At 44.0% G+C, this 16,231-nt stretch overlaps 1 protein-coding gene across 10 annotated transcripts in view; it reads left to right on the forward strand.

Moving 5' to 3' along the window:
* BCAR3 (BCAR3 adaptor protein, NSP family member) overlaps positions 1-16,231 on the forward strand; it is a 191,026-nt gene that overhangs the window by 104,049 nt on the left and 70,746 nt on the right. For all 10 annotated transcript variants that reach the window (XM_023641607.2, XM_070268710.1, XM_001491777.5 and 7 more), the window contains exon 3: positions 11,635-11,674. In XM_023641607.2, coding sequence (XP_023497375.2) covers positions 11,635-11,674 — 40 coding nt within the window. The remainder of the gene's footprint in view (positions 1-11,634; positions 11,675-16,231) is intronic.

Raw genomic sequence — 16,231 nt, forward strand, 5'->3', positions numbered from 1 at the left:
TTTCAGAAGTTATGTTTGGAACAATAAGACCAAACGGGGGGATATGAGAAACCCAGCTGCTGAGTTTCTGTTCATTTGCATTTTTTTCTGTCAAGGAGATGACTTCTTTGATTGGGAAGGGTAGGATAAAGGTGGAGGACGAGAATTGCCAGCCTGGAGTAGATGAGGCCATGACAAGAGGATCTAATGCTACCAAGTGAGGCGAAGCCCCGAGGCCCAAGAAGGCGGAGGGAGCTTGAGGCAGAGGCCATCAAGCCAGCACTGTTAACACTGGAGGAGTGTTGGCATACCCCAGTGCTACAGAAAAGATGCAGACAGATAAATTTTCAAAAAAGGAACTAGAGAGACAACATGATCCTAGAAAATGATAAGATTGACGTCAATCTCAGGAAATATTCTAGAAAGGATTATTAGGACAGTGATTTTTGAATACTGGGTAAAGAAAGCAGCAACCATTAGTAATTGGCAGGGCTTTGCCAAAACCAAGTCATACCAGATTAACTTCCCTTCCTGGGGTTACTTTGTTGGTAGACTAGAGGAATGTTGAGAAAGTGTGTATGCAAATGTCAATCATTGGTGATATCCTTGAGGTCAGAAGGATTCAGGTTAGATGATAATACATGAAGCATGCCATGGTCTGTGTCCTTAGCCCCATTCTAGCCAATTTTTAAAAACTGCCTAGACAATAATATTGACATACAGATCACATTGGTGGATGACGAATCTTGGAGGAACAACTAATATGTCAAAGTAACAGAAATGAGATCCAAAAAAGATCTTGGCATTTTGAAACAACAGACCAAATCTAACTGGAAAGACTACAGGGAGAGACAAAGACTTGCACTGGAGTCCAGAAACAAAGAAAAAGTGTGGGGTTTGGCTTAATGGCCACCTGTGAAAAAATACTCCAGGATTTAGGTAAGTGCAGCTTCAGAATGAGTCAGCAGTGTGCTATGGTTGTCAAAGAAGCTAACGTGATTGTAGGAGCATTAATTGAAGTTTAATGATCAGACCAAGGGAAGTGGTCACCCTTGGCTGCCCAGATTGTGTCTGGTGAATGGTTTTTAGCTCTAGACACTGAAATGGAAGATGGGTCTCCCCACAGCAGAGCAGTGAGCTTCTGTCTAGACCACTCCTGGCTCTAAGGCAGATCTGTTGGTTTAATCATTAAGGCATATCCCCCAGGTTCTTTGTGTTAGTGAAAAGGAGCTTCTCATGTCATGTGTTAACCCTGGGAGGAGAATGCAAAAGAAGCACCAGCCTTAGTCCTGTCAACTACTGGTGGAGCCTCCTTTAACCAGTAAGGTCAATAAATATATTCTGAGATGTGGGAGAGTGAATCTCTCCTCATTTGTTTTGCAAGGTGATGAAACAAAATATATTTTCTTAGGAATACATCTACAGATGTTATAATTCTGTTTTTAAAGCTACAGCCCTTTTTAAATTAGCAAAGGCTATACACATAATATGACCCTGCCTAGAGCCAGAAAGTAACCCTTTATTGGGACTTGAATGTGATTCCCAGTATCAGTAAAGAACCTGTCCATCTAACTACACACTAACTGATATTTTTCCAAGAAATGTCATTTCTCCACTCACAAGGCCAGCCCTGTTTTAAGGGTCCATTTCTTCTCATTTTCCCATAAACAGATGGAAATGGCCCTGTGGTACACTCTCTGTCCTCTTGGTTTTCTCCCTGATTAACTTCCTTCCCAGCATTTCAATCTCCAGAGAGATTCATATTCAGCAGGAGCAGCCAGCTTCTCAGTGCCACTTTGAAAACAGCTGGTCTCAGTGGGGCTGGGGAGCCAGGCACTGCCCTGACAGCAGTGAGGGAGTTCTGTCTGAGGCCACCACAGTTCAGTCACAGGCCTGTGGCTAAATTATCTCCTTAATGAGGAGGCCCATCAGTCCAATAACATTTCTCTCTTGTTCCCTCTCTCCCTCCAACGGTATTCTTCCCTTGGTGAACCCATGGAATGTGGTGGGAGGGAAGGGCTTGGGTCTAGATCTTCTGCACATTGGAGAGGACACACATGGGCACACACACTCATTCATTCATTCAAACCAGCACTCATTGAGCAACTGGGTTCTGGGCATACAAAGGTGAAGAAAATAAAATATGGTCCCTGTTCTCAGTGAGTTCATAGTTCAGTAAGGGAGATAGACAGGAGTGCACGCACTGTATTGAATTATAATTATTTGTTGTCGTAGAGTTTTATAATGCATGTGAAAGAAGTGCTGAGGAGACATTATTAATTCTGTAGGGGGGAGGGCAGGAGAAAGAGTGGTCAGAGAAGGTGGGAGTAAATGTGAAGAAGTGGGGAATGAATGGGAAGGCGATGGGGACTCCAGGCTTCTTAGTTCAGAGAATTCCAAATAGTGTGGATTTGTTGAAGTGTAAGGAGCAAGGTGAGGAGATGAGGCTGATGGGATAAGAACATGGATACCATCTAATAAAATGTAAAATGAGAATGCTACACTGTCCCACATATTAGTCTTACCTAAAAGAATATGTGGTCTATGAGGGAATATTGTCCAGTGGATGCAAAATTTTAGTCGATTTAAAGTCTGTTGCTATCCCTTCCTTTTCCCATCCGTCCATCCCCACTTCTCCCCAGCCAAGATTTTGGGATGTTAATGGAGCCTCATGCTGGAGAACAAAGGGTGACAACGGTGGATTCCAAGGCCATATCCACATGCAAATGGGCTGAAGCCATGATGTTGCTAGTGAAGGGCAAACTTTCTCCTGGCTGTGGGGTTCACTTTCCTGATTGTGTAACGTGCCTGGTGCATGGGTTGGTTAAGAATGATAAACCAGTAGATCTCAAGACTACAATGTTTGTTCCTCCTTGGCCCCACTACTTCAGGTAAACAGAGAGACAGCCTACTGGTCACGCCGGTCGTGTCTTTTTGTCTTGCATTTCAGTTAAGTGTTCTAGGAATGAGTTCAGTTGTGATGAATGAACACCCACAAAACTTATACATCTGGGATGGAGTTCTATATTTTAATCAACTAGTTTTCATTCCTAGAAATTATAGTAGATTATTTTTATATCTGCCTGTTTATTCTTAGATCACTTTTTGATTCCATCTTCTTAAAAAAATTATCATATATCATTATTTTATGGCCTGTGTCTGATATTCCAATATCTGAAGTCTTTGAGGATCTCAATCTATTGTTATTTCTGCTGACTTTCAGTCACTGGGGCTTGTTTCTCTGTGTATATGGTTATTTTGGAAAGGAAATCTATATTTAACCAAATTTCTGGATATGCTGGGTGGCATTCCTCCAGAAAGGATTTACGTGGCTCCCTTACTAATGGCACCACCAACTCACACACTTGAATTTATCGGTTTCAGATTCTCTGTGAAAGCAGGTAGTATAAATTTGAATCCCAACCAACGTGAAGGCTGACCTGTGGTTATAGATTCTTAGGGGAGACTCTTATTACTGCCATTGGTTTTTTCCATCAGAATTTGTGGTGGAGACAGTAGGTTTCCTTCTTGGTTCCCTTTGCTAGAATGTGAGTTTTATTGTTATTGTTATTGTCGTTGTTGTTTGTTGTTGTAGTGCATTCTTTCTGTAGGGGTGACATCCATTCTAATGGTTCAGGCTTCATGAAGGGCATTGGGGTTAGCTGCTCACTTTTATGCACCCGGGGCTTGTCCCCCTTGTCTTTCTCCTTACCTTGTTGTTGTTCATGTTTTGTGTTCTTGATTTGTTCTCTGTTTCTATGTCTGTTTTGTATATATGTCTGTGTTTCTTGAGAATTTTTCTTTCTTGTGACTTCACAAGGTATTTGAAAATATATTTGTAATTTAATTATCATTTAGTTTTCAGAATGTCTGGTCTTCCATATCAAGCAAATGAAAGTTTCATAGTAGAAATTTCTAATTTTCTGAGGCTTTATTTGGATTGTATAAATGTAATATAAGGGTGGTTATTTGTGCTTTATATTCTCATTCGTCCAGTCTGGCCTTTATTTATTAATTGGCGGCTATGTGACAAATCCTGTTCTTAGGGCTTAATATACATTGGTGAGCAAGACAGACGTAGCCCCTGTCCTCATGGAGCTTACCATCCCATGGGAAAGACATAAGCAGTGGCAGCTCTCTGGGGTAGGGGTGATGGAGAAAACCAAAGCTTATATAAAATCAGTTACTCTTGGCTGGTATCTGACACCTACCATGTTCTAGCGCTTTGCTTTTCCTTCATGAGTTAACTATTTTTTTTGCTGAGGAAGATTTGCCCTGAGCTAACATCTGTTGCCAATCTTCCTCTTTTTGTATGTGGGCTGCCACCACAGCATGGATACTGACATGGTGGTGTAGGTCCATGCTGAGTGGTGTAGGTCTATGCCTGGGAACTGAACCCGGGCCACCAAAGTAGAATGCACTGAACTTAACCACTAGGCCACTGGGGCTGGCCCATGACTTAACTATTTTTGCTGGTGCAAATGGATCCCTTAAATGTTTGTTATATTTCGTTGTCCTTTATGGGAAAGATTTATGTGGTCATAGTTTGGGGGATGTGAAAGATCCTCCAGAAAGTAACATATTTACTGGTTGAGAAGGAAGGAGAGCTTATCTGAGACATTTAGTAGCTGAATGGCAGCAAGCATACATGCACTGCTGACCATGGAAAATGGGTGGTCGTGAGGTGAAGTTTTATTAATCCAGACCCCGATAGTCTTAAAAGTTAGTATAGCATGGTGCTTGAGGCAAAGGTGTTTGCTGGTTCATTCTTAACAAATGTATTGAGTCTCTGCCATGTGCTAGGCACCGTCTACTTAGTTCCCTTAGAAAGAATTCAGTGAGTGTCCTTGCCTCTCTCTTCCCTTTCACCCACCAGGTTCACTCATTTACCAAGATCCATCTATTCTCACTTCTAAAACTCTCTTAAATCTGTACGTCCCCCACTCCATTGCTCTAGTCCAAGTCTCATCATCTCTCACCCAGACCTCTCCGGCATCCTCTCCTTTGCTCTTCCTGACTCCATCTTGCCCTCCACGAAGCTGTTTTCCACATTGCTGCAGGGGGACTTTTCTGAAACACAAATCTCTGGTTATTCTCTAGCTTAAGATCCTTAAACAAATCCCACTGCTTTCACGATAGGTCTAAATGTGTTCACGTGGCATCTGAGCCGCCCACGATCTGGCTCTGCCTCTTCTTCATCCTCACCTCCCAACCCCACACCACTCCTGCTGCCTCCTTGCCCAACCCCACCCGTACTTCCGTTAGTTGTTCTTTTATTCATTAATTCAGCAAATGGTTACTGGGCAACTGCTGTGCGCAAAGCACTGGGGGCACCAAGGTGAATAAGGCAGAGAAAGCCCCACTCCTGCAGGGTTATATTCCAGGGGAAAGACAGACTATGAGCAAGTAAACATTTCATATAATATCAGATAATAGGGGAAAAAATAAAGCCAGATCAGTGGGTAGCGGGTAGTGGTGGAGCTCATTTAGAGAGTACGGTGAAGGAAGCCCTCTCTGAGGAGGGGATGTGATTCAGGGACCTGAATGATGTGAGGGACTGAGCCTCCGAGTATCTGTGGAGAGATTATTCCAGGTGACCGAACAGTAAACGTCAAGCCACGGAGGCAGGAGCCAGCTTGGCATGTCTGAGCAACAGAAAGAAAACTCAGTGTAGCTTGGATGGAATGACTGGAATAGACAACGAGTGTATTAGTGTTCTTTTGCTGAGTAATAAATTACTACAAACGTGGTGACTTAACACCTGTTTATTACCTCATCGTTTCTGTAGGGCAGAAGCCCGAATAGCTTAGCTGGGTGCTCGGTGCGGGGTCTCAGACTCAGCTGCGTTCTCATTTGAGGCTCTGGGGAGGCGTCTGCTTCCATGCTCATTCAGGTTGTTGGAAGAATGCACTTCTTTGCGATTATAGGCCTGAGTCTCCACTTCCTGTTGTCTGCCAGGGGCAGCTCCCGTCTCCTAAAGGCCACTTGAAGTTTTGTGCTTTGGGCCTTGCCACAGCCCCTCCTGAAACATCGTACTGGCAACAGGATCCCTCATGTCAAATCTCCCCCACTCTTAAGTCAAGTCCACTTGGATAATTGCCGTATCTTTTTTTTTTTTTTAATATTTTATTTTTTTCCTTTTTCTCCCCAAAGCCCCCCGGTACATAGTTGCATATTCTTCGTTGTGGGTTCTTCTAGTTGTGGCATGTGGGATGCTGCCTCAGCGTGGTTTGATGAGCAGTGCCATGTCTGCGCCCAGGATTCAAACCAACGAAACACTGGGCCGCCTGCAGCGGAGCATGTGAACTTAACTACTCGGCCACGGGGCCAGCCCTGCTGTATCTTAATATTGACTGGCTTGGGACTTTAACGACATCTGCAAACTCCCTTCATAGCAGTACCTACATTAGTGTTTGCCTAACTCACCAGGGGATGGGAATCTCGGGAGGGGGCACCTTTAGAATTCTGCCCACCACAGTGAGGTTGGAGAGCTGCTGGGATCACGCCCGCCGGGGTCTTGAAGGCCACGGTGAGGATGTCAGTATTTTGTTTTGATTGGATGGGAGCTGTTAGAGGATTTTGAGCAGAGTGATCTGAGTAAGGATCACTCTGGCTGCTGTGTGGAGATTGTGGACCTGGGAGGGTATGGCAGGGGTCCAGGTAAGAGATGATGGTGGCCTGGTCTAGAGGGGAATGAACTCCTGAACACCTATGATCCCCCAATGTACTGTATTGTCTCATGCCCCCATGTGTTTGCACATGCTCCTCTCATTGCCTGGGCATTTCTCATCACCACCTAGCCCACAGCTTCTTCACTGGGGTAGGTCCCTACTCAGCCCTCAAATCTTAGCTCAGATGTTGCCTGTAAGGCCCTCCATGGTGTTTCCCTCCCACTGGCACTCTCTCACTAACTTGAGTTGTGCTGGGTCTGTTGATCTGTCTCCCCCACTTGCCTGCAACCTCTCTGGGAACAGGGCCTTTGTCTTTGCTTCCTGTATTTCCATTGTCTGGCCTCCTACATAGTGTATTGTAGATGCTTGATAAGGTTTGTGGGAGGAATGCAAGAGCTGTGGGAGCTACACGTCACTACCCTTGGGTTGTTCACCTTGCAGAGGAAGAGACCACATATAAATGAATACACAATACAATGAACAGGAATGCAAACACCATGCCACATGCACAAAAGACATGTGCCAACTGTGCAAATTACTCGTGTGCGTGCAGTTTAAGGGGAGCTTTTATCCTGCTCAGTCTGGAATCATTGGATCTAGTTTCTCACATCCCTCCATTGTATGAGAGAATCATCTTCTTATAAATGATTCCTCTTTATGTTATATCCAAAAGGATATTTGTTTGACAACACTGTTAGCCATTAATTTATTCTATAATATGTAAAGAAGTAAACATTCTACAATTTAAGACAGACATAGGGTACTTCCTTCCCCATCTGTATACCAACCACTCAGAAAGGATCTATTAGTGAAATTTTGCTTGTGTATTCAAGATGGAGAACCTCTTAACTCAAAATAGCAAACACTTGCAGATCAAGTGTCCTTTTAAGAGGGAGGAAATTATTAACCTGATTACTGATGAGAAACAAACTAAAATAGTGAATATACCATTTCTGTGACTTCCAACTAGACATACCTTGGTATGCACTTAAGAAAGTGGGACACTGGAAAGAATGATTTAACTGGAGTAAACACAGTGATGTTATTCAAAACTTAATAAACTTAAGAACAAAATAACAGGAGAGTCCAGTTTCATCCTGCTGCTTTCCCGTGGTCTGTGGACCGTGCACGCAAGGCCGGATGCTGACAGAGGGGCTGTGGGCGCCTGCCAGACTCTCCAGTTGTAAAGAGAGACGCGCACAACATCACGGATTCACATGGGTAGGGATTCATAATTGGCATAAGCAAAAAAAAAAAATTATTTTTAAAAGACTTCTCATTTGTATTGCCAAGTTCTTCTGTTTGTTTTCTAGTGATCTCTGTTGGAGAATAAAAATCTGTGGTTTGAGGAGTGTTTGCTGCAAAGTCTTGTGTGAATAATTGGATATTCTATTTCAAATTAGAGGCTGGGACTCCAGGGCCAACTGCTGTTTTTTAGCTCATGTCTTCCTTCTGGTTAGCTGGGGGCGGGTGGCTGGCTGAGAAAGGAGACACGGCACTTCTGCATTTAAATATAATTTTTAGTTTGGTTCAAGACAATGATTTTTAAAGCTTTCAGATTGGTAGCACACTCACTCGGGTTTGTTATACTCTCTTTGTATTCCCTCCCTTGCCTCGCTAAAAAGGATGAGGAGAACACAAGGGTCCACCAGGCACCCCCTGGAGCGCTGAACTGGAACTGTAGAACGCTCAGACCCCCTCTGCTCTCTAACAGACTGAACAAGGCTCCCTTAGCAGAATTCACCAGGGGACGGGCTCCAGAGGGGACTTCAGCTGTATTCCTAACCAGCGCCTCCTGGTTTCCTTCTCTTCTGCCAAGAGAAGGGTGTGTGGTGGAGGATCAAACAGGGAGTTCATCCAAGGTTGGGGGGCAGCATTTGGGAGAACACCCCAGGCTCCTAGATGCCAAGTCTCTGGGCTGGAGAGCAGGTGGTGGGGAGCACACAGGCCACCCCGCCTTGAGGTGATCCCATCTTGAGGTGAGGACCCTAATTGTAGCCAGTGCAACCTTGGGAACCAGCCAGGCACAGCGCCTGGCCTGGTCCATGTTGGTTGTCCCACCCCTTTCCCAAGAGAGTTTGAGGGGCTAGCCTGAGAGAACCAGCTCAGAGAGTACCCAGGTACATCTCTAGAGAAAGGGAAAGAGGAACATTTCAGCTCCCAAAGGTGAAAAGAAAGGGATTTTAGCTAAATCTGGTGAGAAGAGCAGATCCTGGACAAAATTCTAAAAAGAATTTTCTAAAAGAATGACATTTGAGCACCTAAAAAAAAGACAGTTAAAATTGCAAGTCATGACTATATAGTCTTGGTATTTGGCAGATATTTTCCCCAAAATGAATGAAATGAAATTGGAGGAAAATATTTGACAGTGTTAGCTGCCAATGAAAAAATAAAAGCTTTCAAGTGGAAATTAGAATTCTGGAAAACTTGTATCCAACACCATGAGCTTGACTCTTCCCGATACTTAATAACTTATGATGAGATCAATGATGATATTAACAAATGTGTTCCTTTTTTTATATTATAATGAAGTGGGTCAAAATTTGAAAGATCTGCATAACTCAGTGAACTAGTATTTTCTAGAATAGTGGTTACAGAATCACACATGGACAAAAGGTCCATTCAAAGCGCAAGACAGATGCAAAAGAGTAAGAGAGTTTCAGAGTCTACATTACAACTAAGACAAACTACCATTTGTCGAGTTTTGGTATGATATCAAAGAAGAATATCCATAATTATCTGAAAAGTCTATTAAAATACCCCTCGCTTCCAGTTACATATCTGTGTGAGGATGGATTTTCTTCATTTATTTCAACCAAGACATATCCACAACATATTGAATGCAGAAGCAGATATGAGAATTCAGCTGTCTTCTACTAAGCCAGACATTAAAAAGATTTGGAAAAATGTAAGACAATGTCACTCTTCTCATTACTAAATTTGCTATGAAAAAATCTATTTTTTAACAAAAATGTTATTTATGTAAACAGATAATGGGTTTATTTTTAAAATACGAATTAATAAAAATTTTGAAACTTTCTTGGTTTTAATTTGTTATCAATTGTCAGCAGATGTAACCCACATGAACAAAAGCTCTTTGGGGTCCTCCATAATTTAGACTAAAGAGATCCTGAGACCAGAAACACTTGAAAGCCATTGATTTCACAGGACACACCTACAGTGTTTGTTCATGCATTGACATGAATGTATATAATGTACATAAAGATAGAAATTTGAAGAAGATGAGAAACAGCACTCCCAGGGCCAGACCTCTGGGCCAAATGATTAGCATAAGACTGGATGCCTAAAATGTTAATTCAGCAGAAAACTAGCGGTTTGAGAACTTAAAAGGCAGCACAGCCAAAGTGTTGCTGACGAAGTTTTTAGTCACTCGCCGGGTGGTTCCACGGATGCAAAGCCTGATGACATCAAAACGATGTCCAGAGTGTGGGGCGGGGAGGTGGTAACCAGGCAGATCAGACAGACTCGGCCGCTTTGGGAAAAGATGCCTAATAAACGCACACCAGCTTGAAGGCAGAAAGTATGCCTGGTTTTAAGACTTTGAAAAACTGATTATACCCCGCTTTGATGGAAATGCACTCAGGGCCTGCTAGCTTAAGCTCTTCTCAGATCCTTTGGCCCCACAAACGGACTCATTTCAGAACCTAATCTGTTTGCATGGAGAGGAGCGCCTCGACGCCAGCCTGCCTCTGCGCGTGCGCCGTGTGCGGCCCTAAATGGGCAGTCAGACCAGTCCCAGAATGGCTTTGGGGGTTGAATCCATCTCGCCACAAGCTGGTCGTGTTCCTGAGCTGTGGGGGTCGGACTCCTCGTGCTCGGCGGTGGCCTTGCTGCTCCTGTTAGGGGGAGTAGTGCCTCAGGCTCCCGGGGGCTCTCCGTGGCCAGGGCAGCAGCCGAGCCCGGGGTTTTGGGGGTTGAGCTCACCCTTTCAGAGGTAACTCTTTCGGTGGGGATCCCCTGCCTTCAAACGGACACATTCTTTCAGTAAATATACTAAGATCCCCACCCCCCAACCCCTGAGAAGACTACTCTTACAGGCTTCATAGCCATTCTGTCCTTTAAAAAATCATCTCATCTCTGTGGGGGATGTGTTGATTTTTTGAAGTTTAAGTCTCTGAAGGCAGCTGTCTTTTCACATCCTCTGTCAAGGCAGGTGCTTCGCTATAACTCTGCAAGCACTGAAAACATCAGCTTTCATGTCTCCCCCTCCTCTCCTTTGCCTTAGCTCCTCTTCCACTTTCTATAATGTCTGCCTCCTCAATGCCGCTCCCTGCTGTTGACTTTTAATTGTATGGTGAATCCTAATGTATTATTATGATAGACATGAGCGGACATTAGCTGGGGAGAGAAGAAACACTGGACACCAAAGAAGATTAGGATGAATTGCTCAGCCTGACACCAGTGGGTGGGTAATGGAGCGAGCGATAAAGAATTGGAAGACGGGATTGAGAAGCAGAGCTGGGTTCAAGAGTCCATTCTCTCGCTCTCCCTGGCGCTGGGTGACCCTGGGCAGCCGCTCTGCCCTCCTGAACCTCCATTTTCTGTCAAAGTGGGCAGGACACAGCTGCCTGGTGCAAAGTGCTGCTCGTTGGGGCGCCTAGTCCTGGCTTGCTCCTCGGAGCTCTTCACTTCAGCCTCTTAGGCTAATTTTTATGCTCGAGTGAATCTAGAATTAACACATATAAATAGTCTAACATTTGGAGCTGGAATTGGACTGGAAAGCGTGTGGAGCTTCTAGACTGAGGTCATGGTGGCATCCTACCCCCGACCCCACTCAACACACATCATGAAAGGAATCTGTGTCTGTTCTAGCTTCCTAATCTGTCTGCTGTGAGTATTGTCTGGGAGGAGGGCCCCTCTTGATAATCTGAACGAGTAGGGTGAAATACTGTTGAATACATTTTACTCAGTGTAAGCATGCATTGTTTCCAATTGTTCTCATATTTATATTTTCTCTTTTCAGGGATCAGCATCTTCTGGACCCGACTCTGGAATATGTGAAGGTAGGAAATTTAACATGTAACAGGAGCTCTGTGTAATAGATTTCCCATTTCTAACACAGTCTTGCCAAATAATGCCTCAGTCTGGCTTGTGTAGGAACCTGTTTAGATTGAAACAGCTAGGAGGTAATTTGACTCTCTTCGGCCTTTAGTAACCTTTATAGGGGTCTTATGTCACCCTATTCTAGGTCTACAGTCTTTTTCCCCCTTATCTGAAACCCCTGGAGCCAGATGTGTTTTAAAATTCAGAATTTTTTTAGAAAGGTAATAGATACATATATATAACACCCCCAGATAGGTCTAGGGCCAGCACCCCATACTCAGACTCATTATTTCAGCAGTGAAATGTAAGAATATTCACACTAAGTGGGATAAATAAACTAGAAATGATTTCATATAGTTCAGGTCACGTTTTGCCACCAAGTGAGGTCGGGTTTGTTTTGCTGCCAAATGAGTTATTTTAAAAATTTCCGTTTTCAGGGTTTTGTTGGAGTTTGGAATGGTAGATGAGGCATTGTGAGCCTGTGTTTATCCTCAGTGGAGGACCGCAGGCTCCCTGAGGTTTGCTGAGCCATCCTTTCCTCCCCAGCAGCCACCCTCTAGTTCAGGGGCTAACGTGGAACCATGAGCTGTGGTAATACGCGGCCTTCTAGTGGGGCTGACGCTCAGTGCTGCTAAATATTCAACAGTTCTAAGCAGTGTTTCCCTCTGAGCAGAAAGAAAAGATGCTTTTCACTTCTTCCCTCTGCCCCCCATTTTTCGGATGTATGTGTTTGCTTTATTTTATTTTTGAGAATTGTAATTAAATCCGGTACCTACTATAGAAAGAGAATTCTGATATCTCACACTCAGTTTCTTGGATTTATGACAGCATATCTTATTAACTGTTAGGAGAAATTGTGGCACAGCTTAGGATTGAAGGTGCTTGCCTACAAGGAGCCGCATTCCGTCTTCATTATTCCGAGGGCAGCATCCTAGTTTAGGAATATTTAGGCCTGTTGCTATTTTGTGTCCCTGTGCCTGCCCCATTTTGGGCATTTCTTGCCTCGTTAGACCAGAGGATGGATGGGAGAGGTCTAGTGGAATTGCTTGGTCGCTTGAGGCAGTCATAGTAAAGTTTGCTGGAATGGAGGTGACTATTATTTTTTCCCTCTCTTAGACCCAGGCTGTGTCTGAACTGTAGTTTCACTGAAGTGAATTTGTAATCCTAAACCAACAGACCATGCCACGTCCGAATGTGGTCAGGACTTTACAAGTGATGTCTGCATCCCTCCTGGATGCTTCACACATGCTTTGTGCAGGTTGTGCACTGCAAAAGAATAGGGGACACTATTCACAGAGACTATGATTTGACTTGAACATAACATAAAAAATGTGCCTTAGAATTATGCAATGTGTAAATCACAGCAGCCCCTTAAAACTCACTGTGTGCCAGGATTCAGGAATTGGCTGTCTCCCACTGTAGGTGCACTCAGGCTGTGCTCAGAAAGCACACCCCCTTCCCTTACTCCAATAACTAGCTTTCTCTTTTACAAAAGTCCAAACCTTTTAAGATAATCCAATGATGAATTCTAACGCTGAACTTAGCTTTTGGAATGCTATTCTTTTGGAATGACCTGTTTTACTATTATCTAAGCTATTGCATCTCATTCAGGAATATCAGTCATTGTGAGTTGAGTCCTGTTGACTAGGAAGAGCTACTGGGGTCATCAGTGGCTTCTGTCTAGCTGGGCTCTCCCTGCCTTGCCCAGCGGTGAGCTATGATGGACCTGCTCTTGGTGGCTCAAGGGGTACTCCTTTTCAAGGACTTGGTGTGTCCTGAAGGTTGCTCTTTGCTCCTAACCTTCTCTGAATCTAGTCAGAGCTTTATAAATGAAGTTTCTGTGTTCCTCCTGGATGCATCACTTATTTTTTTTCCTTTCTCCCTTTGCTCTTGGTTTGGGGGGATGGCTTGGGGATTTGTTGGGTGAATGTGGGGTATTTCCGTTTGCTTCCATGGTCACTAAAGCTCTGAAAGCACGTTCATAGAGGCCTTTCACCTCAAGATCTGAATGGACCCACGTGTCAGTCTTCTTGGGCCAGCACAGGCCCATCCTAGCATTTCTCAGACTTAGCTGCCCTCTCGAGCCTGACTGATGAGACCCTGCCAAGAAGGCCTTGTAAATCAGTGCCAGCTGGTGCTTAGTGACTGGAGGGTGGCTGAAGATAATCGAGGTAGGTGAGAGTTGTAGATAAACTGGGATGCAGTTTGGCCTCCCTGACTTTGAGCTGTTTCTTCCCTACGATCCCCTTGTACATTTATTGCCTCTTGGGCATGGAGAAAAGTAGAGATTCTGTGAAACTATGTTGCATCATGTAGGGCCCTTCTGGTACAGTCAGACTTACCAACCTGAAAAACAAGCATCAAGATAGTAAACTTTTAGGGACTTGTGTGACCTCAGAATAGGGGTCAGTTTGAACACTGACAATCTCCTCTCAGTGTTGGAAGCACACAGGTGTGGCCAGTAGACCCCAGCTCTCATCCTGTGGGGAGCTCCAGTCCCAGATCTCTCCCTGTGTTTTCAAATGCTGCTCTCCTTCCCATCAGAGACTTTCTAACCATCCTCCCCTGTTTTTCCCAGGACCCAGATGTAAGAGAGAGGTCTGGGACCACCTCCCACCTCCTTGGGTCTGGGGGAGAGGAGGCACTCTCTCCCCTCCCTTGAGGCTGATGCCTTAAATAGTGCCATGATAGGATTGCAGTGTTGTGGCAGGAGAGAGCTGGGTGGGGAATGAATACAAAATTCCCTTCTGTCCAGTTTCTACTCCATGTCCTGCAGCTTGCATTGCAGCACAGTAATGCGGTGTGAAAGGGGACCCGGTGCGCGGTTGCTAGGCTACGAGTAGCTCCTCTGTGCATGGAATGGAGGGAAAGGTGCACGCTGGGAAGCCTCAGGGCTGTTTGGCGGTTCTTTTACCTCCTCCAGCAGGCTCACCTCCTGCTGGGGCCTCCCAACAGCACCTAGACCCTACCGGCCGAATTCCATGTTTGGATGTGATGAGAAAATTAGAGCAGATCCGAAGTAGCCCAGGGATTTTGGAATCTCATTCTCCACTGTTTCTGTCTCTTAAATTCTGACTATTAGAGAGGGGAGTTTTGTTTTTTCTTTTTCTTTGTTTTCCTAGCCTTCTCCTCTCCCCATATTTTTTCTTCCCACAGTAGCTCAAAATGTGATCATCTTGAAAGTCTGATTATAACTGTTTTGTATAATCATGAAGTCCTTTTCCATAATCAAATATAATTGATTCTCTTCTACTGTATCTGAAAGGAACCACTTCTTCCAGGTTGGAGAGCAGAATCCCAGTGGCTCCACCGTCCTCCTGCTCTTTAGTCGTTAGTGACTTTCTTAGTGGTGACAGCTCTGGAATTTTCCTCTGCGTACCTAGCATACCTTACCCTAGATAAAACCAAAAAAAAATTAAAAAATAAAACAGAGGAAATAGCATTTAGAGGAAATAGCCCTAGGCAAAATCGTGCACTAGAGTTTACCTTCTGGGCTGCTGTACCTGCTTACTGCCCACATTTGGTTTTTGCCATATTTTTTTACCCCCATTAAAACGTATTTACACTGTGTCCAGTTTCTTAGACCTGTGTCAGAGAACTGCTTAGAACATTTGATAAAATAAGTGTACTAAGATGTGAATAACTGGTAATAGCTCAAGGTGTTAACCTTCCCAGGCATTCCAATAGGAGACTCCAAGTTACACAACCCCTAAGAATCCCCAGGGAGGGGAGCCGAGTCTTCTCTGTCCCAATTAGAAGTGTGACCTTGGACTTCCCACCGTCTCTCTATGGGTTCCATCTTCCCCACAACTGGACACTGGGGTGGTCCAACTTCCTTTCCAGTTTAACATTTTTAGGATCCTCTGTGCCTGTGATAGGCTGGAGGGGAAGGTTTTTTAACAAGTGGGAAATGTTTCCTAATGAATCTATCACTCTTGACCATGAAATTGCCATATAGATTGGAACAAGGGTGGCATTTCATGTTGTGTCTCAGACATTAAGACCCAGGATGTGCCAGATGATAACTGCTCATTCATCATAGTACCTGGAAAGACTGGAGATTTACCCCAACACTCCAGCATGTGCTGTTGTGATCTGTTGTGCTTTCACTTTTGTAACCCTTCTTGAACCCATGAGACCTACTTTCATTTTCACTCTTTATCATTCTTTTCATTTTTTTTCCTGTAGCTACATCTCTAAGCTTCAGGAGTTGCCCCCCAACACAAACACTAGATTTTATAAATTTATGTTATTTCCTATCTCCTTCCCTTTTGTACCTATCTTCCTTTTAGACTGAAGATTCTAATTCTTTCTAGCTTCTTTACACACAAGCCTTACAGTCATTTTAATAAAGAGTCGCTTTTTGGGGAGTGCTTTAAAAGTATATTTTTTAGGGGAGGAGGTTATTGGCTAGGGCAGAGCAGGGTGATTTTTCTTTTTGAAGAAATGTTATAGATTTTTCATTTTAAAATAAGTTCTCCTTAAGAAAGATAAATTGGAAAATATAACAAAGTAGG

Source organism: Equus caballus, chromosome 5 (genome assembly GCF_041296265.1).
Source record: "Equus caballus isolate H_3958 breed thoroughbred chromosome 5, TB-T2T, whole genome shotgun sequence".
In the NCBI taxonomy this organism is placed as follows: Eukaryota; Metazoa; Chordata; class Mammalia; order Perissodactyla; family Equidae; genus Equus; species Equus caballus.